Source organism: Leptonychotes weddellii, chromosome 15 (genome assembly GCF_054177405.1).
Source record: "Leptonychotes weddellii isolate Sample4059 chromosome 15, ASM5417740v2, whole genome shotgun sequence".
Taxonomy (NCBI): Eukaryota; Metazoa; Chordata; class Mammalia; order Carnivora; family Phocidae; genus Leptonychotes; species Leptonychotes weddellii.
The window spans coordinates 50,941,828-50,965,752 of NC_138383.1; the positions used below are offsets into that span (position 1 = coordinate 50,941,828).

General features: G+C 62.6%; 1 protein-coding gene across 5 annotated transcripts in view; it reads right to left on the minus strand.

Moving 5' to 3' along the window:
- The window catches only part of SPNS2 (SPNS lysolipid transporter 2, sphingosine-1-phosphate), a 30,126-nt gene extending 6,548 nt beyond the window's left edge, over window positions 1-23,578 (minus strand). For 2 of the 5 annotated variants that reach the window (XR_014140670.1, XR_014140671.1), the window contains exons 1-3: window positions 23,140-23,575; window positions 11,498-11,563; window positions 3,329-3,465 (exon numbers count right to left, since the gene is read on the minus strand). Coding sequence is in view for 1 of the 5 variants with exons in the window: in XM_081805922.1 (XP_081662048.1) it covers window positions 3,329-3,465; window positions 11,498-11,563; window positions 23,140-23,509 (573 nt within the window). In the remaining 4 variants the exon portion in view is untranslated. Of the gene's footprint in view, window positions 1-3,328; window positions 3,466-11,497; window positions 11,564-23,139 lie in introns of all 5 variants that reach the window. The other 3 variants (XR_014140672.1, XM_081805922.1, XR_014140673.1) reach the window with 3 other exon arrangements.
- Window positions 23,579-23,925: the final 347 nt, after the last annotated feature.

Genomic DNA, 23,925 nt, shown 5'->3' on the forward strand with positions numbered 1-23,925 from the left:
CCTGTGTGCGTGAGGAGCGGGCAGGGCAGCTGGTGGGCTCTGCGACCCCCACCCCCACACACACATCAAAGAGCGAAGCCCAGCTGAGCCGGGAAGGGTGAGGCTGTTCTAGCTGCCAAGGGTCCTCCCCCTGTGATGTGGACCTGGCCCCTCCGTCCCCACAGCTGCCCAGGGCCTGAGAACCCAGCCTGGTCATCTTTCCCCGGCCCCACCCTGACCACCCATCCGGGCAGCTTCGCCCACACGCTGCCCTCCTCCAGGTCTCCCGCTTCCCTCTCGTCTCCATCTAGGCCCGCCCCCTGCATGGCCGGACTGCCCATCCAGCCCTGCGCCTCGCACCGTCTCTGTGACCCCCACCTCCTCACCTCAGCCCCTCTCTCTGGGGCTCAGCTGCCCACTGCCTTTGCCTACTGTGCTGTTGGCTGGCTGTCTTATCTTGATTTCTATGAGCTTTTTAGGTATCGTGGGTATTGACCCTCTACGACATATGTGACGAGCGCCGTTCGTCACCTTCCCTTCCACTTTGTTCGTGGGGTCTGTCTGATCCGATGCTGTCCAGCCTGGTGATTTTCCCCTGATGGCCTCTGGATTGCACATCTTGCTCAGGAAGGCCTGCCCCCTCCCCAAATGATGACAATATTCCTTAATGCATCGTTTGCTAGGTCTTAGAAATTCCCTCATTCTCCTTGGTGTGAGAGCGCGTGGACAGTCCCACGCCTCCCCCAGGAGCCCGCTACATGGTGCGTCCCTTACGCCGTGGCCCCATAACGAGCAGCACTGTGTCCCCCGCATGCTTTCAAAACATGCACCCCAAAGGGACCATTCTGTGCCCTCTGCCCCACACCTTGCTTTGCCCTCATTCACGTGTTCCCGAAGCCCATTTATGCTGCTCGATGTAGATGCAGTTCATGCCCCGGCTGCCGAGAGTCTCACAGCGGAACGCACCTGTTTCTTCTGCGCATGCCCCCTCTTCTGCCACGAGACCATCACGAACGCCATGGCACGCGTGCGCCCTGTCCGCGGGCTGGGGCTCCTCTCTGGGGAGCGCACCTCGCGGGGGGCGGCTGGGGCGCACGCACCGAGGCTTCTGCGGAATCCTGGCACTTCGCGCTCCAAAGAGGCCCCGCGGCCAAGTCACCACCTTTGATAACACTTGAATCGGCAGCCCTCCTAACTGTGGCCCATCCGATGGGTGCGAAATGGCACCTGCCGTTGCTTCGGTTTGACTTTCCCCAGCGGCTGGAGTCGAGCACCATCTCCTCCTGCACTTGCTGGGTTCACCACCCTTTGCCCACTTTCCTGCCGGGTTATTTGGCTTTTTCCTTGCGGATTTATAGTTCTAGATTCTTATACTTTGCTTTTTACTTCACTTTCACGTGTCTGGAACTGGGTTTGGACTACGGTTTATCTTTCATCCAGACGGACAGGCAAAGCTGCTGGAGCCGCCTGGGGCGCACCTGTCGCCCAACACCGGGCCCCGCGGAAGGGCTTCACGGTCAGCCCACTGTCGGGTTAGAACGGCGCTCCGTGAGGACCCACAGGGCGAGCCCCTTCCACGGGCATTTCCCCCATGTTCTTGGCTGTTGCTGGGCATTTCCTCTGCCAAATCAGCTTCAGAATCACACTGCCGAGGCCCAAGGAGAACGCGCGCGGAGCTGGGACTGTGAGTGCAGGGAGTCCACAGACTAACGGGAGGGGGCGGGGCGGGGGATCGTCTTTCTGCCTCCACCGGCCCGCCCGCATCCCCGGAGCCGCTGGCATCGCGGTCCTGGGCTTGCAGCTCCGTTCTGGAAGTGGCACCCAGGGTCAGAGGGCCAGGGGCCTGGCCAGTGGGAGGGCGAGGCCCAGAGGGCCCCAGAGGCGTCTGGTCCGGGCCCCATTTTTGACTGTGGCCTGAAGCCCACCCGGGCCTGATCCTCCTCCGTGAGGTTGTACCCAAATCTGCTGGTTCCTCTGCCCCTGCCTCCAGCCTCTCCCTGCTCCGTGTCACTCTGACTCACCCCTGCCCTCAGGAGGAAGACCAGACCCTCCAACCTGGCATTCGAGGCTCTCTGTGACCTGGTCCCCGCTTTCCTTTTGGGCCAAAACACTCTCCCCATTTGGGGACCCATTACTGCTTCCGTGGGTTTGCTCCCTCTGCCTATCCCACCCACCAAAAGGCCTCACCTCCCTGTCCTGCCTTCCCAGCGCAAATGTCACCTCCTCCAGGAAGCCTTCCCTGCCTCCATAGATTTGAAGAGACTACTGTCTCTTCAGCGAGGACTCTCAGCACTTTGTACATCGTGAAGGCTGTGAGCATGGGGACTCCCATCCCGTCTTCCCACGCCCAGCCTGTGTGCCCCCAAGGACAGGCACAGGGTCTTCTCCTTTATGCCCAAGGCTGAAAGTGCTTGAAGACAGATCCTGGTCTTCTTCCTCCTCTGTCTCCCTCCACAGCAACCACCACGAGATCATCCTTCCTCAGCTTGAACACTCCTAGTGATGGGAACTCACTACCTCTCAAAGCAACAGGTCTCCCTTGTGGAAGAAAGAACAGAAACTATGATTTGTTCAATCTGCCATGTTCCAGGGTCTGGGCACAAGGAAACTTCAGGCTGAGAAGAATTCTTTCCGTTTCACAGATGCAGAAGCTGAGGCTCTCCAGATCACAAGACTGAGCGGACAACAGAGTCGGGACATTCAGACCCAGAACTGTGGGAGCCGAGGGAGAAACATCTTCCTTAAGTCGAGGTGATGCTTGCCGCCCTCGGACTCTGACCTGAGCAGTTCGCTGGTTATTGCACAAAGAGCAAACTGTGTACGGGGTGCCTGGCTGGCTCAGTCAATAGAACACACATCTCCTGACCTCGGGGTCATGCGTTCAAGCTCCACGTTAGGCACAGAGTTTACTTAAAAAAAAAAAAAAAAAAAAAAACCACCAGAAAAGAGCAAACTGTGCAAGGCGCAGAGAGCCATAGTGACTCACCTGGGGTCACACAGCAAGATGATGGCAGAGCTAGGACTAGAACCAGAGGGCCCTGACTCCTAGACTGGACTGGTTCTGCTGTTCCTCCCCAAATCAGAGGCAGCTCAGAAAGAGGAGGCCACACAGGGCTGCAAGTCCCCCCAGCTCTGGTCAGCACAGGGGAAGGCCCTCCCTGTCTGCAGGGCCAGCTTATAAAAGTACCCGAGACACCTCATCCCACTGCACTTGGAAGACGCCGTCTGGGGCTCGAGCAAAGAGGATGGAACCCCAGGGTGGACGAAGACAGGTCAGTGAGAGTAGCCGGCACTGGAGGGAACAGGATGTGCGGAGGGATGTGCGGGGAGGAAGCCTGACAGGCCTCACCTGCTGGGGGATGAAGGAGCTGGAGAAGGTGACTGCAGACCAGAAGAAGATGCCGCAGCTGAGGATCACTTTCCTGTTGAAGCGGTCACCCAGGTAGCCGAAGATGGGGGCAGCCACCATGAAGCTGCAGATGAACACTGTGCAGGAAGGGGAGAGTGTGATGGGCGGCAGGGTCCCTGTGGCTGTGCCTAGTGGCCCACACCGCCCCGCCTGAGCCCAGGGGCCGGGGGACAACCTCGGCTGGGGCCAGGGGCCCGCACCGCCCTGCCTGAGCCCAGGGGCCAGGGGACAACCTCGGCTGCGCCCAGGGGCCCGCACCGCCCTGCCTGAGCCCAGGGGCCAGGGGACAACCTCGGCTGGGGCCAGGGGCGGAGGAGGCACCTGGGCCCAGGGGAGAGCGATCCTACAGCCCCACCCACTTTGCTGAAGGCCCAGCTTGTCCAGCGAGTGAGCCCTTGGGAGACCCGTGAAACAGTGAAAATCGATTTGTTGAGCATTTTACATGCCAGGAGCTCACCACCTGGCATCGTGTGTATGCTCCCAACCCCACCCCACCTTGCAGAAGTGGGGAGAGGAGACTTGCCCAAGGCCCCGCTGGCGGCAAAAGTCCTGTGGCGCTTTGCTCCCCTCTCTGACTCCGGAGCCCCTGTTCCTTGTACCTCTCACACTGCTCTCCTTATTACACTTGGGAAAGAGGATCAGAAAGGGGAAGGGACCTGCCCAAGGTCATACAGCAAAGCCCCAGGTCTCCCACCCACACTCCCAGCAGGCTGCAGGACGCCTCCCTGACCTCAGCAAACACGGTCTTTGTTCATTCACTCATTCGTCCGTTCAACAAAACAGACAGGAATTCCTGCCCCCTTGGGCAGAAAAAACGATGATAAAATGAAAACTGTGGTGTGTCAGACGGTGACAAGTGCTACGGAGGGTAACAGGGCGGAGACAGGAGACAGGACATGTGTGTGAGGAACAAAGCAGAGGCTACAACTTTAAACAGAAGGGTCAGAGGAGGTGACATTTCAGCAAAGACCTGGAGGAGGTAAGGAAACAAATCATGCAAATATTGGGGCAACAACAGCGCGTGCAAAGGCCCTGGGGCAGGAGTATATGCCTCGCATATCTGAAGGACAGCAAAGAGGCCAGAGTGGCCGGAGCAGAGGGACGGAGTGGGGAGGCCAGATGGGGCAGGGCCTCCTGGCCCACTGTGGTGACCGTGGCTTCCGCGGCTGAGCAGGGCGGCAACCTGACCTGGTTTTGCTCTTCTAGAACAAGAGAGCGGCGGCTTGTCAGAGGACTCTGGGATGCCAGTGATGGGCGGGGCCTTGGGGTCCCAGGTGGGGCAAAGAGGCCCAGCGAGGCAGGGTAGGCCCTAGGGGTCAGGGGGCAAGGCAGCTCCCCCATGGAAGGCGGTCTCACAGCTGACGGGCAGATGGCCAGACAATGGCCGAGGGTGGGCAGGCGAGGTGGCCAGTTGGCTGGGCTGCGACCGCCAGGCTGAGTGTGCACGCGGGCTTGGCTTCTCCCTCAGACCTGATTCTGGCAGGCGTGGGCGGGAAGAGGAGAAAGAGGGGGGCGGGAAGGAGGGACGGGGTGAACGAGGGGAGAGGCCCGGGCTGGAGGAGGGTGATAGTCTCCCGCTCGTCCTGGCGAGCAGGACGGTGCCCGTGTGGCTGCTGGGGGCAGAACCGGCATCGAGGGGCGTGCATCTGGGCACCAGAGGCCCTGCCTGGGCGCAGAGTCAGCTCTCTTCCCCAGCTGGGTGACCCTGCGCAGGTCACCACCTCTCTGTCCCTCCGTTCAGTGCTGTGCTGATGTTTAACAACTGGCTCTCCCAAAAAGCGGGGGTGGGGGCCCCGATGGGTGGGGTTTGCCAGCTGGCGTGAAGACGCCCCCCGCGCTGACCTCAGGCCACCAGAGTCAGGAGGAGGCATGTGGTCACAGCGCCGTGCACACGCATCCCTCCGCCGAACAGGTGCAAGGGCCGCGAGCAGCCTTTTACCCTTTGATCGCCAGACGCCGTGAGGTGCTGGGGGGACGAGTTTTCAGTATTTACTACCTTGGTTTTGAATGGAAGACGTTTATGAGTTCACAAAATCCAGTGTTCGGTAATGCTTGTGGGCAATAGCCAGCTCACACCGTTCCTGAAAATCTAACAATCGCCTCCTCGTCTGTAAAATGAAGATAGAAATAGCAACTCCGGGGTTGCTCGGAGTGCGGGATAAGATAGCACCTAAAGTGCTTGACGCCAGGCCCCGCCCAGAGCCTGCAGCCTCGGTCAACACTGGGCCCTTGTTTAGATTAGTCAACACAGAAATTACTTCCTCATATCTAGAAAAAGAATTTTCCTGCTGGGCCTGCCTGAGATCAGACCAGGAGGTGGGCCTTGTCAGGACTCACAGGGGAAGACTTGTTCCCTCTGTGCCTGTCTGTGCTGGGGGGGTGGGGGGAGTAGGCAGAAAAAAATCAGAGTAAGAGTGACCCCAGTCCATGGGTTGGCCAGTTTGGAAACCAGCAAGGAGGGCCAAGCAGAGTGGAGAGAGGCTTCATGGAGGTGGGCACTGAAGGATGCATAGGAGTTTACCAGGATGATCATACTTAAGATCAAGACTATACACTAAACTATAAATCACAAGTCTTATAAGCAATACCACGTGAAGGTTAGGCGGCAAGGAGCTTACTGTTACCAAGAACCTCAGCTGTCGTTACAGAACACTTACCGACCGCGGGTCCAAGCACACGCCCTGGACCTAAGCACCTCACTATTCTCTTCATCCCACAGGAGGGTACAGAGGCCGAAAGGAGTGATGTCACACAGCTCGTTGGGTGGCCGAGCCAGAGGTTAAACCCCATTTGTCTAACTCCAGGGTCCTCGCTCTAAATCACACTACAGACCGCGGCGAGGGGAAGGGGGACAGTAGGAAGGTGGGCCAGGCCAGAGCAGGGGAAGGCGCTGGAGGAGCCCGTGGACAACCACGGCATGTCCACTGTCCCCCTTCAAGGAGAGTGTGGATGGGCCCAAGGGGAGAGCCGCCCCAGGCCACCCCCACCCGCCGCCCACAGCAGAGCTGACCCCTGGCTCTCCGCCGGCCCATCTAGAGAACGGCCGCCCAGGACCCCAGGTGAGTCTCCTGTGGGAGCAGGCGCACCCTGTCCTCACTGCCTGGCCCCAGCCGAGCTCCACCACGTCATCCCATTTTAGAGCTGGGCCACTGACAGGGGGAGGAACTCGCCCAAAAGGACACAGCGACCATCCTGACCCTGGACCCTCGGGGACAAGGGTGTCAAGGGTCAGGAGGGACAGCGATCGATCAGTCTGTGCAACCCTCCCCTCTGCTCGGGGCAGACAAGAGAGGAGACCTGTCCGGGCCCTCAGGACGTCACAGGCCAGCATGGGGGCCTGAACAAGATCAGGGCAGGGAGAGAAGGAAACCCGTTCCCGGCAGAAGGAAGGGCAGAGGACCTGGTACCTGGTGGGGGTGCAGAGGCTTACGTGGTCAGCGGCCACCCGGCTGGAAATAAACACAGCCAGGCTAGAAGCTTCCCCTGCCCCCTACCCCCAGCCCTGCGGTCTTTGTCGGAGGAGAGCTTTCTGGGCAGCCGGGCGGCCCCACCCTGATCTCGGTAGGGGCGGCTTTCCCAGCAGTTCCCACACGAGCACATCCTGTGGTCCGGGCGTGGGGAAGCCCTCGGCAGCTCACGTGTGCTGAGCCCGCAGGACGGGGACAATGGGGCCGGCAGGCAGGGAGCCAGGGCAGAGGGGGCAGGGCCTCAGAGCCTCTCTGTGGGATGGGTGGTGCCCCCGCCCCACAGGGCTGGGGAGAGGTCGGTAAGGGGCTGCCCAGGCTCCTGAGCCCCAGGGGCAGCATGCTGGCTGAGGGCCTTCTCTGTGGACCTGCAGAGCGGCCCGCATCCAGCAGCCCAGGACCACCCCGCTGAGGACTCTGAGCCCCTCCGACCCCACCTGTGGGGCTGCCGAGCCCCTCCTGGGGCACACTTGGCCCTGTCAAACCCCGGAAGATGGTCCTGGAGATGGAGTGGCTGAGGTCTGAGCTGGGGGACCCCTGGGCTCCCCCACAGTGGCCTTGGAGCTCGGGTCCAGCCCCGACCTCAGCCTGAGCTGAACCAGGGCTATTTTTACAAAGTCCAAATCTGGCCAAGCTGTTATTTGGGGAGACTTGCCATCCTCCATCTCCTGTGGGCAGGGAGGGTTACTCAGGCAGGCTCTGCCCGCAGGACGTGGAGGATGGATGCCCAGGCAGCCGAACGACGGGGAGGACCCAGGGCAGCCCAGCCACCTCACCCACCGCTCAGGATGGAAGCCCTGGGCTGGCCCCTCAGGCCCCGGGGCGATGAGCTCTTAGGCCTCCGTGGGACAGGACGGTCCTGGGGGTACAGCCCCAGGGGTGGCCCAGCTACGGCCTTGCTGGACGAAGTGGGGAGGAAGCAAAGCCAGGAGATGGCCCCAGAGCAGAGCTGCCGTCTGGTTTCAGTCTGAGCTGGCTCTTCCTCTGTCCCCACTCTGCCCCCATCCCCAACCTGGAACATCCTCGTGACCACTCCAACCACAGCCCCGAGCTGCCTCCCCTCTCCCATCCACCCCCACGCTCCGCCCCAGAGAGAACATCCTGATGCATACATCCAACAGGGACCTGCCTGCCCCAAAGCCTTCTCTGGCTCCCCACTATCCCAAGACAAAAGCCAGATGCCTTTTGCAGCGCGGCCCTGCCCCCACACTCCACTCACCAGAGCCTTCACTCTCCCTCCCCTTCCCGGGACCTGCTGCTTTCCCCAGACCCATCTTCTGATTTACTAATTTTCTCTTCGACTGGGTCTAATGGTCACATTGTTAAATTTCAGTGCTTACACGTTTCAGTTCCAGAATCTTGAACTGAGGTCTCTGAAGCGTCTCCCCCGCTCTTGTTCACTAAGGTGCTCTTCCCGTCTTGTAAGTGCTACGCTTCCTGTGGAACTCTGGAAACTAAGCTCACATAGCACTGAAGCCCTAAAGGCAGATCAGGGACCGGTTTCCCCATTCTCCAGCGCCGGCTGGCCTCCTCCTTGTGGGCTCTGCTCATTTTCCGTTTGAGTTTGTCCTCAGTAGACACCACTATCTGTGTCCCATGCAGGCCCCGGATCACGACCCCGAGGAGCAGCCCTAGATCGGCCTCTGCGGGGTCCCTCGTGTGGAAGGGCCCGGAAACCCTCCAGCTCTCTGCAGAGAGCCCGAGCCAGACGGACATGTCCCCTCAGAGACAGAGAAACTGCCACTGGCCCTGGGGGCACAGCCCTGGGCTCTGGGGGGAAACCAAGTCACCCATGTGACGCTGGAAGCCAAGGCTACACAGGCCCATCCTCAGAGCAAAGAAACCCGGAGCCTGGACACTGGGCCCGAGTGGGCGACAGCTCTGTGGAGATTCATCGTGCTGCTCTCTCTCTTTCTGTGTATTTAAAATTTCTCATCGTAAAAATGTTTACACTAAAAATACCGTAACAAGCTCCTATGACAGATACTGGTCCCCAGGCTCTCTGCAACACTTGGCTTGAATACTGGCGCCCACTCCTGTTTTTCGGTTCAATTCTCTGCTTCTGGCACCTGGGAATTCCCCTGCTAGCTTGAGCTTTCAAGCTCAGCTATGTAATTTAAATGTTTTCTTGGCATATTTTCTCCAGCTCGGAGTGGGAGAAGGAGGGTGACTGGACGTCCTATACCCCGAACAAACTCTAACTCATCCTTCAAAGCCCCACTCCAATGTCCCCTCCTCGGGGAAGTCTTACCCACCTGCCGCCAGGCAGAGCACCCCCCTAGGCCCCCACGGTGCCCCGTGCCTGGTGGTGACGGGACACGTTTTCCATTCCACTGATAGAGGGAACGTACTGGAATGTGGGGATGGAGTCTGTGGCAGAGCCCAGCCCAGGGCCTGGCCAGCAGTGGGCTCAGCAGCAGCTACCCCTTTGGGTGTAGGCTCTGGAGGCTCCTGGTTTCCCAAGACAGCAAGAGCCGTAATCACAGAGGCTGAGCTCGGCTTCTGCAGGGACTCCGGGCCCAGCTCTGAGCTGGCCACGATCTGCTAGGGGATTGCCAAAGGCAGGCTCTTCCCAAACCAGCTCTCAAGATCTGGTCCCAGGAGAAACAGCAGGGGCAGGCCCAGGCCTGACCCTCAGCACCCCCACCCCACCCCGTCTCCGGGCACAGCAGCCCCTGGTGCCCACAGATGAGCAGAAAACCCGGCTCTCAGCCTCGTCCTTTGATCTGCGCAAACCGCAGCACCTGGCTGGCGCCCTCCACCCGGCTCCGACCTTATCAAGGGCTTGGGGAAGAGACAGGTGCCTGGGGCCCAGGCCAATTAGCTGATCTGCCTGGTTGCCCACTGAGTCACATCCTGGTCTGGCTGGCCTGGCTTCTGGGCTCCAGTGGCAGCCTGGCTGCACGGGGGGTGGGTTGCAGGGTGAAGGCCGTGGGGTAAGGGACTCTGAGATACCACGGCCCAGAGGCAGCCACCCTGAGGACAGAGACACCAGAAGCTCAGACACCTGGGACAGGCCTCTCCAAGCCAGTGGCTGCCTGTGTGCCGCACCCCCCACCCCCCCAGCCAAGAAGATAGCATACACAGAGTTCCCATCCCAGGCCCGCAAGTCATCACTCCTCCCTCAACCTCTGCCCCTTTGTCTGGGAAGGAAAGCTGCAAAGGAAGCTCCTGGGAGGAAGAACCAGAGAGGAGCATGCTGCTGGCTCTTTTGTCCACCTCCAGCCAGGTCACCAGGGGTCAGCCGAGGCCGCCGTGACATCTCTCTCTCAGCCAGGAAGGTGGCTGTGGACATAAGCCCTGGGAGCCTCACCACCTCCCACCCCTCCCCGGGAGCTGCGCCGGCCCTGACCCCACTGGTGGGGTTGATTGGAGGAAGCTGGGGCAGATCCTGGCTCCCCGTCAGGCGGCAAGGCCAGGAGGGGATGAGACTCGGCTGGGTCCCCAGGGACTCAGGGGCCACGGAGGGAGGGGGCTGGAAAGCTGGGCTCTCTCCTGCCACCCCCCCCCCCCCGCCATGCTACATCTGGCTGAAATGCTCTCTTCCAGGCTGAGTGGCAGTTACCTTGTGCTCAGAGCCCAGGAGGCTGGAGGCACCTGTCCTGGGGCAGGCTGCCTGGCTCTGGCCCAGCAAGGAGGCCCTGCAAGGGGGGAAGGGCCCGGGACAGGTCTGGGCTCCTGTCCTGGGTGGAGTGATGTGGGCAGAGGCAGGGACTGGTCACCCTGCGGGTGCTGGACCACATGGCCCTGCCCCTGTCCCAGCTCACTCAACTGTCTGTTGGGGCTGACCCTGAAACTCGCATACCCTCTCTTTGAGCCCCAAAGACCCCACCTGGGGACGGGCACAGGCTGCAGGGCCTGGCTGAGCCACGGTGCTCTAGAAGCTCACGGAGGCCGCAGAGGCCTGGCGCAGCCCTCCCTGGAATGCTGCCTAGACAGGTCAGGCAGGTCCCTGGACAGAGCCAGCTCCCTCCACCCTCCCTCCCCGGGGAGCCCAGGCCGGGGAAGGGGTTCACACACTGGAATGCAGACCATGGACTTCCTCCCACACGTCCGACCAGGCCTCACAACAAATGGACTCCAGGGCCAAAGAGAATCAGAGCCAAAGGAACCGGGCCCTCGGCCACACAGCAAGCTTGGGGCCACGGAGTGGGTTGGGCAGGGACCAAGAAGGCATGGGCCTGCCGCACGGGGCAGATAGGCAGGGATGACTGCTCACGGCCCGCCACACTGCCCCAGCCCAGAGGGCAGAGGACCCAGGCTCTCAGGCTCCTGCCTGGGGACTGACCAAGGGGATTTCCTGCTTTGACATCTAGGAGAGGGTCCCCAGCCTGGTGGCGATGGAAGCTTTGGCCGGGGTGGGGGGTACGGAGACAGGGTCAGCAAGGCCCCCTGACTCCGTCTAGCACAGCAACCTACGGAGCTCCCTCCACCAGCCTCAGGGTGGGACCTGGACCTGTGGGTCCTGATGAGGCCCCAGGACCCAAAAAGAAGGGTCACCTCTAGGGCCGTGGCCACACTCCTGTACACCTCCCACTGCCCCCTCAGCCTGCCGTCTAAAAAAGCACACGTTCTTTCCAGTCCTTCCTGGCGAGTCAGGAGGAGACCAGCAGGGAAGAACCCTGGCAGGGGTGGGGGGCCTCACCTGACTGCAGCAAGCCGGCGCCTCGGTCCTTGACCCCAAAGTGCTGCTGGATGTCCAGAAGGACGCCTGGGAGGGGAAGACAGAGGGTGCTTATGTGTGACGCCTGGCCTCCCCTATCCCCCCAGCCCGCCTAGGAGACCCCCAAGCCAAGCCCGGCCCTCGGTCCCCCTGGCAGGGCCCAACCTGGCCCCATCTACAGGACACCACTCTGCCCAGTTTGCCAGGCCACCGGGGACTTTGCAGCCTGAGCTGCCATGCTGCCCCCACGGGGCCTCCCGTGCTCACTCCCAGGATAGGGTCCCACCCTCTCACTCGGCCACTGCAGGGGCCTGAGGCACACAGGGGCAGGGCTCCTCTGGGGTCACCTGGCTCTGTGAGGTAGCCAAACCTCCCACCAGCCAGCGTGGAACTTTTGCCCACCTGTGGCCTCACTGCAGCTTGGGTCCTGCCCTCGGAGAGGCCACAAAGCCCCTGAGAACTGCCAAGAGGCCTTCCAGCTGGGGAGCGGGCAGAGAGGTCACAGGCAGGGCTCACACCTGCTCACCTGCACGTGCACACGCCCACCCAGCTGTCCTCGGGGTTATCACCAGGACCCCCAATTTTCTGATACCAGAGCAGAGGTGCAGAAGGAAGCAGACAGGGCTCCAGGCTTCTTCGGGGGAAGGGGACCCCTGAGGCCATGCCTGCCCTTCTCCCAAGTCCTGGCCATCTCTGCTCTCCCATTAGGACTGGGCATGTCGGGGGGTTGGGGGGGGAGCAGCAGAGCAGGAGGGCAACCAGAAGAACTAGAAGTCAGCAACAACCGTGCGCAGACAGAGCCATGGCCGCATGGGGGCCAGCAACCCCCTGGACGCCCCTCCCCTCTCCCAGAGCTCAACCAGGCTCCTGAGCAAGCTCCCAGCCCTGCAGGCCCCAGGGGCTCCCACCTCGGCTTATCTCTGAGGACAGCAGGGGGCTAGGTCCCCCTGGACCCCTGCACATGTGTACGGAGAAGGGAGAGGGGAAAAAGGAGGAGGGGACGGGGTGGGCTGCCCCGGACGCCCCCCATGCAGGGGACCGAGGAAGGGACCGGGCCTGTCTTCGGGGGATCCCCAGAGCTCATCATGATGATAGTGACGAGGATGAAGATGGTGCACATCTCTCAGCCGAAACTGCTTTCCTGGTTCGAGCCCCACGTGACCCCATGAGGCCGGGACTATTCCCCCCTGGACAGACAGGGAAACTGAGGCACGAGGGGTTAAGCCACACGCCCCAAGTCATAGAGCAGGAAAGTGGGCAGAGTGGCACCCCCAGGCCTGCGGGAGGCTCCCGTTGGCGGCTGTCCTCCTGAGAGCCTTTTCCTGGGATGAGGCCTGACAGCAGGGAGACACTGGCCTCCTCCTTGTGAATGCCGAGGATTTACCATAATTACCCATAATGAAGAGGCTGTGTGAGGCCCAGTTAATGACTTAATAACCGAGGCGGGCTGAGGCCATGCCCCGAAGGCGGAAGCCGGGGGCCTGTCCTGGGCCACCAAGTGGGCCCAACCTTGGGGAACCACCTGCACTCCCCTCCTAGCCCCAACCCGCTCGCTCCTACTTCTGAGCAGGGGCCTGCGTTCCCCACCTTCTCTCATGCCGTCAGCCTCAGATGAGGACCCCAGCCTTCACCGGGCCACAGGCTTCAGCCACCAGCCCCCCATGCCATGCTCCAGCCACCCAGACTATTCACAGCCCCCCGACTGCCCACCCGTCCCCGTCTACCCTGTGGGCTATTGTGGCCACTCCTTCAAGACTAGTTCAGGCGCCTCCTCTTCTGGGAAGTCTTCCCGGTTTCTCCCCTCCCATCGCCCTCAGTAAGTCAGGTGGCCCCACGCTCCCCTGTCCATTCTTTAGCACTCGTCACCCTAGGATTAGCGAGTTCGACAGGGAAGACGTGTAGGGACATGGGTATGTGCTCCTTGGGTCCACTGGGGCTACGACCTAAGAGCCACCGCTTGTGGTCGCTGCTAAGGTCCAAGGACCGTGGGAGGCTCTACAGATGCTCCTTCTATCCTGCTGCTGCCTAGGATTTTCGGCCCCACGTTACGTGTCCCATGTGTCACACAGCACGTAAGGGTCCGAGAGGAGACTGGAAACCAAATATGTTCTTCTGCCTCTGCATGTCCCTCGCTCTTGTCACCCCCCCAGCCCAGGGCCCGGCGCCCAGCCAGCCCACAGCGGACGCTTGTGGACAGAGACGGGTGGGCGCGGGGACGCGTAGGAGCCACTGCAGAGCTGGGTGGCGGGAGGTCATCTGCAGAACCCAGAGCAGAGATGTCACACGTTAGGTGTGCAGCTGGGCGGCCTCAGGAGGGCAGGACTCCCCCTGGGCCCCCGGGCACAGCCAGGAGGAGGGCAGCGGGTTCACTCTGGGGGAGCCAGCCACATCAAAATGGTCATTGTAAAGACAGCATGTGTCCCCAGCAAATCAGAGCACTCTTGCTTCTTCGCCGAGACACAGCCTAGCCCCCCCGACGGCCATGCTCCGCCCCGGCAGCTCCCCAAGGCCCAGGGCTTGCCTCCCCTGATACACACAGCTCCCGGGAGGGGGAGGACGCTTCACATCCAGATGCACGTCCTGGGAACTCTGGGCAGGCCAGACCCCAAGACAAAGGACCCCAGTACCCCAGAGTCCAGGCTTGTGTCCGCAGCCTGGGATCCAGGAAGAACCCTCCCTGGGAACAGGGCCTCACTGAAGCTGTAAGGGGCTGTTCTCCCCCCGAGCAGCCAGGAAGGGGCCACGGCCACAGGCAGGCGGGATCCACTGGCCGCTGGCTCGGGAATCATGTGTCACAGTGGCTCGCTGGTCGTCTCGGATTTTCCTCTGGGCCCCAGCCTGGCTCGGGCCCACACACCCCTCCCTTCTTCCCACCACAGCCTTATTTTTAGCCTCTTTCCTGGAGGCTGAGGTTTGGTGGGTCACAGGATGGGCCTCCCGCCCAGGAGCAGCCTCCGACAGCCCAGGCCAAGCCCTCCACCAGCCTGGGGCGTGCAAGGTGGGGCCCCCAGCCACCCCACGGCCATGGGTGCCGGGCCGGCCTCTCCCGATCTACAGCCAGGGTCATCCCCACAGGGGCCTCCTCCCTGACCCAAGAAAACGTTCTGGAGCAGCAGAAGCGCTGACCCCCAGTTACACCCCTCCCAAGCCCCAGGGGTCTCGCCTCTTGTCCAAGGCCAACTGTCCCTCCTGCCTCCTGGGGACTCTGCCCTGGGGCACCCCTGGCCTGGGCCTCACTTCTGCCCCCTGCACATCAGCCCACACACGTGCGCACCCCTCTCTCATCCCGATGGTGACAACAGTCCTGACTTCCCCCCTCTGCCAGCCCCTCATTTTCTCTCCCGCCTTCATAGCTGAAGTTCGTGAAAGAGCCCCCCCAACTCAGTGTTCTCCCCTCCATTCACTCCCCTGAAACCAGCCCTCCCGGAGACTCGGCCCCACACCTCCTCCCCATTCCCAGAGCGGCCCTGTGGCGCTCCCCAGCCCACAGTCCCCTCGCTCCTGCAGCCCCTTGAGCGGGTCCCAGAGAGTCCCCCTTCTTCCACACCGGCCTCCTCCCACAGCCCTCGCGCATTATCCCGTCCCCCCGAGGCCCAGGCTCTGGGCTCAAGGAGCTGATGCCGTGGCCCAGCGGCTGTCAACTGTGGCGAGAACTCAGACTCACCGTGAGTTCTTCAAAACTCACTGGCCCGACCCCAAGATCAGTAACACTACCAACCCCAGCGCTACCTGGATTAGCTCCCTGAGGGTGACGACTGTCTCCTGCCAGCCCAACGACGCCCAGACTTCCAGCGTGGGAGGCCCCCATGACCCAGGTCTGCACAACCACCTGTCCAGAGGGGAGGCCCCAGGACTCACGATCTCGAAGCCGCTGGCCTGGCCGGTCCAAGGCCCCTGGGACGCGTGCGTCACAGCCTGCAGGCCTCTGAGCCTTGACGACAGCCAGGCCCCCTTCCTGGGGGGCCCCCTCCACCCAGGGCCCAGACCCAAGGTCACGTCTCCCAGAGCGCCCCCCGACTCCCTCCCCCGCAGCTCTTGAGGAGGTGTCTGTAACCTCGAGAGCTGGCTGGTCACGGATATTCGTGGTGTCACCCCACCCCATCCCTGCCGGCCCCCCGGTAGACCGCAGGGAAGCCAGGTCCAGATCCTGACCCGCTATCAGGGAGGTCTCACCAAGGCCAAGGTAGAAGAGGAGATCACCCTGACCTTGGGAGCCCCTGGCCCAGACCAGCCTCGGATGCAAGGCTGGGACGACGTGACCCGAGGTCTCTTCCTGCCTTGTCAGCCAGGGCCGGCACGCCCCCAAACACAGGCATCGTCACCCTGCATTCACCCCGCCTTTCGGAGCCAACTTAGCTGAACTCCCAAGAGCATGGCCTCCAGAGGCCAGCCGTCTGGGTTCAAACCTTGTGTCCGCATCCCACTCACCTGCTGTGTGACCTTAGGCACGTTACTTAACCTTCTGTGTCCCTATCCTCCTCTGCAACGTGTCTTAATTTTAAGATCTGCTTCATATGGTTGTGGAGTTTAAATGGGTTAATCTATAGAAAGTGCTTAGAACATTGCCTGGCACATAGTAGGTCGTCAGTAAATGTTCTAAAATGTCATCAGGGATCACTAACTCGTGGGGCAGGAGCCCCAGGCCACGACCAGAGAACAGGGCAAACTGCCCCCTCACCGTTCTTTTCTCCAAAATGGGGCAGACGGCTGGAAAGATGGGCCTAGGGACGTGAAAGGATGGGCCAGGCCTGCCATTGGCTGGTCCGTCTCAGACGGACTGGGTCCTCTGTGGAGGCCTCAGAGCTGGCCTGCTCCGGAGGAATCACCCCTGCTCCAACACTCAGCCACAGCTCTCGCCCCGGTAATTACAGGAGCCAGAAGGCCTCGCTCTGCTGACCTGGCTCTGGATGGCTAGGGCTGCAAGCCACAGGCTGGCCCTGCGGGCACCACCCCCCACCAGCCCGAGGGGACCCGCCAAGGCAGTCCCTGAGCCAGGACCCGCTTTCACACACACTCACTTCTAACCTGCCCCAGAGCTTCCGTGGGGCCACAACATCCTGCCCCCATCCCCTGGGGAGAAGCTGAGTGACCTCTGGGAGCATCTGGTCCCTGCCTCAGAGCCTCAGACTGCCCATCAGACAGCTCCCTAGGACCCCCATACACCCCTGCCTCAACCACCCTAAATCTCCTTCACATTTGTCATACATACACCTACATACACCGGCCCTCCTACCCCCACATCGCCTGACAAATCTGGGTCATTAATGTCAGAACAGCTTGGTGGTCATCTCTACAGGGATCGTGAGGCTGAGGCCCCCAGCCCCAGAGCCTCAGCCCCTCAGAGACGCCCCACCTCCTTCCTAGAGGACCCAGAATCCAAGTGTGTGCCCCTAAATAACACTGCAGCTGGAGAACCCCTCCCTCTCTGCAGGTCCTAGAAAGGAGCCCCCCCCAGCCCAGACCCCCAGGGCTCAGAGCCCTCCCCGCTCCCACCGAGTCTCCGTGCCCAGAGTGGGCGGGGACAGGCAGCCTGGCCTCTGTCCCGTGGTTCTAGTCTATCATTTGGGGCCAGCTTTCCTGGAACCGGACTCGGCCTTAGTAATTTGGGGGCTCTGCACAGCCACTCCTTCCCTGATGCGCCCCCCCCACCCCTGGCCCTGGCCGGGCTCAGGGACTCCCCCAAGACCACCGGGGCCACCTTATCCTGACCCACAGACCTAGGATGAGGCCGGGGCGTGGGGGAGAGATAAAGCCTCGGGGCGGCTCTCTCCCCATGCACTGCCTCGGCAGCCGAGACCCACGGCCGCTCCCACCTCTCAGACGGCAGATGGAGATTCAGAAGGTGACATGGCGTAGAGGCCGCAGAGCCGGGCAGGAGTGGCCTGTGTTCCCCACCTCACCCAACAGACCACAGAAAAGAGGCTGGAACCAGCCCCTGTCCACCTCCACACCAACTGCCCACATGATCGCTAGAAACAGTGAGTGACCGAGTAACAGCACCCCTCCCAGGCACAGCCCTGGACAGTCTACTAAGCCCGATCGTGCTCCTTGCTTCCCGGGACCCTGTTTGGCAAATCCATGCTTGACGGTGAAGGGACCATGACGAGCACATGGAGCTAGCCGTCTGCAGGGCATGGACCCTAGCCCAGTCTCCACGGCCGTCAGGGACACCTACTGGGGAGCCCTCCCAGCCTCCAGGCTCTGGCTAGTGCCTCCTTCCTGCTCACTTCTTGCTCCAACATACACACCTCTGCCCTTCACCCAACTCCCCCAGGGACTGCTTTCACCAGCGTCCCGGCCGTCAGGAGAGGCCTGGGACCAGCCTGCGGGGAGACCCAAGAAGCCATTCTGCCCCGCGTGGGGGCGAGGAGACGGGGCCCCTCCTGGCCACTTTCACCCTGTCCCTCCCAGAGGTGCAGGGCCCACAGCCCACTGTGTGCTGTGGTGGGGACAGAAGGGCAACTGGCCCCAGCAACAGGGCCTGGGCCTTAGCAGGGTCATCCCAACCTACCAGGATCCCGCAGCCGGGAAGGATGGGCGGGGGTCAGGCAGGACCGGGTCAAGCCGACCCCGCCACTCAGCTGCTCAACAAGGGCCCCGCCTGGGCCAGCCCCCCACGCCCCCAGGGCCACGCAGATGACTAGGCTCAGCCCCTCACAATGGGGCAGGTGTGCTGAAGCATGTGGTTGGGAGTTGGGCTCAGTCCACAGAGCTGGGGAAGCCTTCTGGAAGGAGGGCAAGGCACCCCTGAGACCCACCAGGGGAGACTGAGCTGGGCTGCTTGCAGCCACTGGGGAAGTGGCCTGGTTGTCCCGGGGAAGCAGGGTGCAGGCAGAGCTGGGGGGGTTGCGCGCAGCAGGCCCACATGCCTCACACGACCCGCGGGAGCAAGATCCCGACCACAGAAAGGGAGGAAGAGAATCATCGATCGTGCGTGCATTCAGGGCTCAGGGAGGCTCAGACTCTGCCTCAGGTGACACGGCGGTTACGGCACAGCCAAGACCAGGAAGCAGCCGGGGCCCCACAGGAGCCTGCGGACCAAGCCCCCCTCTCTTGGTCTCCCTCCCTCTCAGCCCCTGGGCGGTGGCAGGACTTCAGGCCCCCACACCCAGGCAGAAACAAAAGCCACTTCCTGTCTGGGGAAGGACAGGAGGCCCTCCTCTCTGACCGGTCAGTCCTCCTGCCCGTCACAAAGTGGGAAACCAAGGCATGAGCGGGCCGGTAACGCCCTGGGTCCCCGATCAAGTAGTGCGTTTCAAGGCATGTCCTCTGACGGGCCAAGAGCTCAGCCGGAAGGTGCCTAAGGAGCCGGGCGCTGGCGCTCCAGGCTGGCCCGGCCGCTCACCTGCGCGCTGGCCTGCCAGACAGGCCCTCTGGAATGTGGCCCTGGGACACCCCGCCCAGCACAGCTTAGCACTGACGTGGCAGTGGCCAGGGCAGGGCCACCCAAGGGGACAAGGCCACCTGAGGGGCAGGGCAACGGTGCCGTGGACCACCTCTATCCACGAAGACAGCCACGGAGCTAGGAGCCTGACTTGGCTTCCACCCAGCCAGGTGACCCTGCACAAGGCCCTGGGCCTCTGTTTCCCCATCTGTCAGCTCCAGACAGAGAGCCAGGAGCCCCAGGCCGGCAGCCCCCTCCTGCACCCCGCTCAGGTGTCCTGCCAGGCCTGCGTGCCCGGCTGGGTCCCCGCGCTCAGCTCTCCTGGGTTTGTGCTAGTGAGTGGTTGCCATGGAGACCAGTCTCGGCTTCTCTAGCAGGAAGGGGCTCCCCCAGGGCAGGGCTCTGCCTCTCCTCATCAGCCCCTGCCCTGCCCAAGTTCAAGCGCCCGGTCTGCCACAGGCTGGATCAGAGGAAGAGAAACCTGGGTCTCAGGGAAGTTGGGGCAGGGTCTCAGCTCCCGACAGCCCCCCTCCGACGACGAACAAGGCCCATGTCAGCTCCTCGGGTTGGGCCTGGCTCCGGGAGCGGAGTGATGCCTCCCACGTCCTTGGCTCTGCTTCCATTTTACAGAGGGAAGAGTGGGAGCCCAGAGGCAGCCCTGGCACCAGGAAGCAGAGCTGGGGAGAGAGGCCCCGAGACCCTCGCCTGACGGGCTCCCTCTTTCTCCTGAGCTGGCAGCCATGACCGGGCTCAGAGTGGGGAGCCGGGGCTGCCAGGCCAGCACGAGAGCAAGGGCCATGTGCCCGAGGGGACCTCCAACTGCCTGTCCCACCGAGCCCAAGGGCACGTGCTCAGAGGGCTCTTGCCCCGGCTGGAGCAGGGGGCATGCATCCCCACTCCCACCAAGAGAACACTGCCCCGGGGCAGGGGTCCTGGTCCCGCTCCTCTCGCTGCGTGAGCTTGAATAGGTGCCTATCCTCCTCTGTCCACACAAGCAGATGGACGGAAGCGTCTAGAGGTGGCTTCTGGGCTACTTCAATCTTACCCAACTGAAGCAACCCCAGAAGAAGCGCCAGAGCCAAGCCCGGACCGGAGCCAGGGCTGGCCCCCCTCACCTGCTTCTGAGGCCCACTGCCCTCAGGGGGTTCTCATGGGGAGGAGGCGAGGCCATAATTAGCTGGGAATGCTAGGGCAGGGGCAGAAGCTCCTGCAGTTTCCCAGGATGGAGACCGGCCTGGTGGCCAAGGGAGGGGTTCTCAGAGGGACCTGGGAGGGCCTGAGCCTCACAAACACGGGCAGGGCGCAGGGGCCGGCCTGCGGGGAGACACACGGCAGGTGCAGACACACGGAGGGGAAGGCAGCCGACATGGTGCGGCTCTCCTGGGGGTCTGCTTGGCCCAGGTGCTTAAAAATATCCTTGTGTGGTCCACCAGCCCAGGAGGTGGAGAGGAGGAAGTGGTAACCCAGAAGGCTCAGGGGACACCCCCAAGGTCACCAGCTGGGAAGCTGAGAGCCTGCCTCGAACTCTGGCCTCAAAGATGAGGTTCAAGCTGCCCGCTGCAGTGGCCCCGGGCACTGTGGCCAGCCCCGCCTGACGTGACTGTACCCCCATAGGTCATGCACCAGGTCCCAAAAGTCGGTGTGAGAAAAAGAGCAAGAGGTCCCATGAAGAGCTGTTACATTGATGACACGATGAAATATTTAGATCTATCAGGTTGAATAAAATACATTAATTCACTTCACTTATTTCTTTTTACTTTTCTAACGTGGCTCCTAGAAGTATTTAGATCATGTATGTGGCTTGCACGATACCCCTTCTGGACAGAGCTGGTCTATACCATAGAGCTAGAAAGCACAGGACAGATTTAAAAGGAAGAGAACGGAACACCTTCTGTTCTTTGATGAGGAAGGCGGGGCCACATGGGTGAGGTTCTCAGGGGCCAGGCGGGCCGAATGTCAAAGATGACAGAGCAATTCAGGGTCTGCATCCCCTCCTGTGTCCCAGCTGGGCCAGCCAGCAACAGGTGGACTCAGGCCTAGGATGACCACTCCCCTGCCCTCCCCCTCCAAACACATCAAACCATAGTAGTTGTCATAGAGACAGTAAATCTTCCTAAAAACTGAACTTGGGGGCTGGGGCGTGGGGGAGACGGCCATAAAGAGAGGGAGAGGGAGCCAGGCTTATCCGGAGAGGAAATCTGTGTACGTTGTTGTCGTTGGGTGTTGGGGGAGGGGCGGTGCCTGAGCCCTGGCCGGGGACAGGGAGGGATGCTGTTTGCACAGGGTTTTCCGGGCCTTCCTCCCCACGGCCCCACGCCCCTCTTAGCTGCCACTCTCCATCCCCCCTTACCCATTCACTCGGAATTTCCTATCTTGTGCTCCCATGCTGACTCTCGGACCCAAGGAGGGCTGGGGGCAGATAAGCTCCACACCTCCCTGATCCCACCCCCTCCCCTCAGTCCCTGGCAAAGTCAGTGACCCTGAGAATACCAGGGAGGGGTGGTCTGCGGCCGGAAAAAAACAAGTTGTAAAGTGTGGCAAAGCCAGAAGCAGCCCCATGCCGTGTCCCCTGAAAGGTGGGGCATCTCTTCCCAGGCCGAGGCTTACTGGTGGGCCTAATGCCTGCCTTATCTGCACTCCCCAGGCCATCTCGGACATGGGCTGCACAGGGGCCTCGGTCTCCTCTCTGTGTTCAGAAGCGCCCCACCTTCTCAGACTTCTCCCCACTTTACGGTGACACCTAAGCTCCCAGGTCTCGGGCAACATGTCCTGAGTATTCCTGCTCAGCAGACCAAAGAAAGAGCCTCCTGCGCATGGCTCAGCTCAGAAGCTGGCACCACTGATTGCCGCTTCCAACTCCCCGGAACGGGAGAGAACAGAGGGCCAAGGGGTTTTGAGAGCGGGAGAGGGGGAGGAGGATCTCCCATCAGAGTTCTTCCCTCCTAGGTGACACAAAACCCCGTTCAACAGAGGAGACTGAGGCCAGGAGAAGGGAAGGGGACGCAGGGGCACATGGTTTATGCCAGGGCTCTCCTCTCCTCCAACCTACAAAGTTCTCTTTACAGTCTGTCGAAAATTCCTCCTGCTCTTTTTTTTTTTTTGGTTGTTCCAGATTTTGCTAAACTGTGTTTAGGCAGGTTCTGGGCCAGGGTGCCATGTGTATTTTTGCTGCTCGCCTCCCAGAGGGAACCCCCATACCAGCCTGGCCAGAGTACTTTTCTCTCAAGGTTACACCATTCTCACGTAGAGGCAGCTCAGTCCACGGAAGGGCCCTACTCGCAGACCCCTGAGAACTGGGGGAGGAGGAGTGAGCCGCCGGAACCCCAGAACCCTGTCCATCCCCCAGGGGCCCAGGGATCAACCACCTCACAAAACACCAGCTGAAACTGGCCCAAGGTCACACACCAAGCACACGATGGGCAAATCTGGGACTAGAAACTAGCAGGGCTATCGACCCCCACCCCATCCCCAAGGCTGGTTCCCAGAGATGCTCCCACGGGACGAGGCGGCCCCCTCTCCAGCCCCAGTGGAGCTGCGCCTCTACCCCAGACCCCAAGCGCCATAGAGCGGGGGAGGCGTCTTCAGGCCTGTAGCCAGGGCCAGCTGCAAACCGCATCCTGGGTCCCCAGGCGCCGCGGACCCGCCCCGCCCCTCCCTCTGCTCCCCGCAGCCCCGAGCCTTTGTCAGCCACGCGCTCACACACAGACCCGCGCCGCCCGCGCGCACACACCCGGTCTCCCCTGGTGCACACCCGCAAGGGGCGCGCGCACTCGCCGCACGCACGCAGGGGAGTGGAGGCGGCGGAGGAAGGAAGGAACTGACCCGCTACGGCCCCGACAGACCGCCTGGGCTGGGGGAAGGGGAAGAGAGGCCGGGGAACCTGAGGCTGGGGCGGGAGGGGGCGCGGAAGCGAGAACACAGAGAGACGCAGAGGAGACTCTCGGAGAAGAGGACAACGGAGGGGACGTCAAGGGCTGGCGAGGACGCGCGGGCTACTCCAGGGATGGGGACTCCTTCTAGCCCCTGGCCCGGCGGGGCGGGGTTCAGGGGGGCAGGGGGGCGGTCCCCGGGTTGGGCCCGTGATTCACCGGGCTTCACTTGCCCAGTTGTGCCCGAGCACAGGGCCCTTAGAAACCCCACGTAAGGCTCGAATATAGGGGCCCTGGGACCAAAGGCTTCCCGGGGTACTTCCAGGCGGGGGGGGGGTCCTGGTTCTCGGGCTGGGTGGGCCCCCGCTCACCTGCCACGGTGTACCTGTCCAGGTAGTTGAGCACGTTGCCCAAGCTGAGGATGGCGGCAGCTGCCCCCCGTCCGCGGCCCAAGCTGGCTGGTTTGGGCTGCTGAGCGCCGGGGTCCTTGGCAGCGGCTGCGCAGCTGGGGGTGCCGGGGGCGCCGGGGGGTCCGGACGGAGCCCGCCTCACGCTGCCCGACAGCGTCTGCACCTCATCGTCGGCGGCCGCGACTCCAGCGGCGCCCACGCCCCGCGCCCCGCAGCAGCCGCCACCTCCAGCCCCTCGCTGCGCCCCCCGGCGCCGGCGCCGCCGCTCCGCGTCCGCCTCCTCCTCCTCCGCGCCGCCCGCCGCCGCCGAGGCGCATTCCAGGCACATCATGCCGGCCGGGGCCGGGGCGGCGGGGGGCGCGGGGGGCGCGGCGCCCAGCGCGGGCCCCCTCAGGGCGTGCGTGCGCCGCGGAGCCGCCGCTGCACCATCCCGGCCGGCCCGTCGGCTCCTGCGCTCCGGCCCGGCTGCGCGCGGCCCACGTTCAGCGATGCGCCGCCGCGGCCGCTGCCTGAGCTCTGACAGCTGCGGCCCGGCCCCGCCCACCGGGCGGCGCCCAATCGGCGCGCGGCTCGGCCGCGGCCCCGCCCCGCACGTGCTGCCCGGGGCCGCCGACGGGGGCGCAGCGGGCCGCGCGGCCGCGGGCGCGGGAGCCTGGGCTCTCCCACTGCCCCGCGCGGAGGAGCGACGGGCGCGCGTGCGGCGCCCCGGGCAGAGGCGAGAGGGTCTCGGGCGCGTGGGCGGGGCGC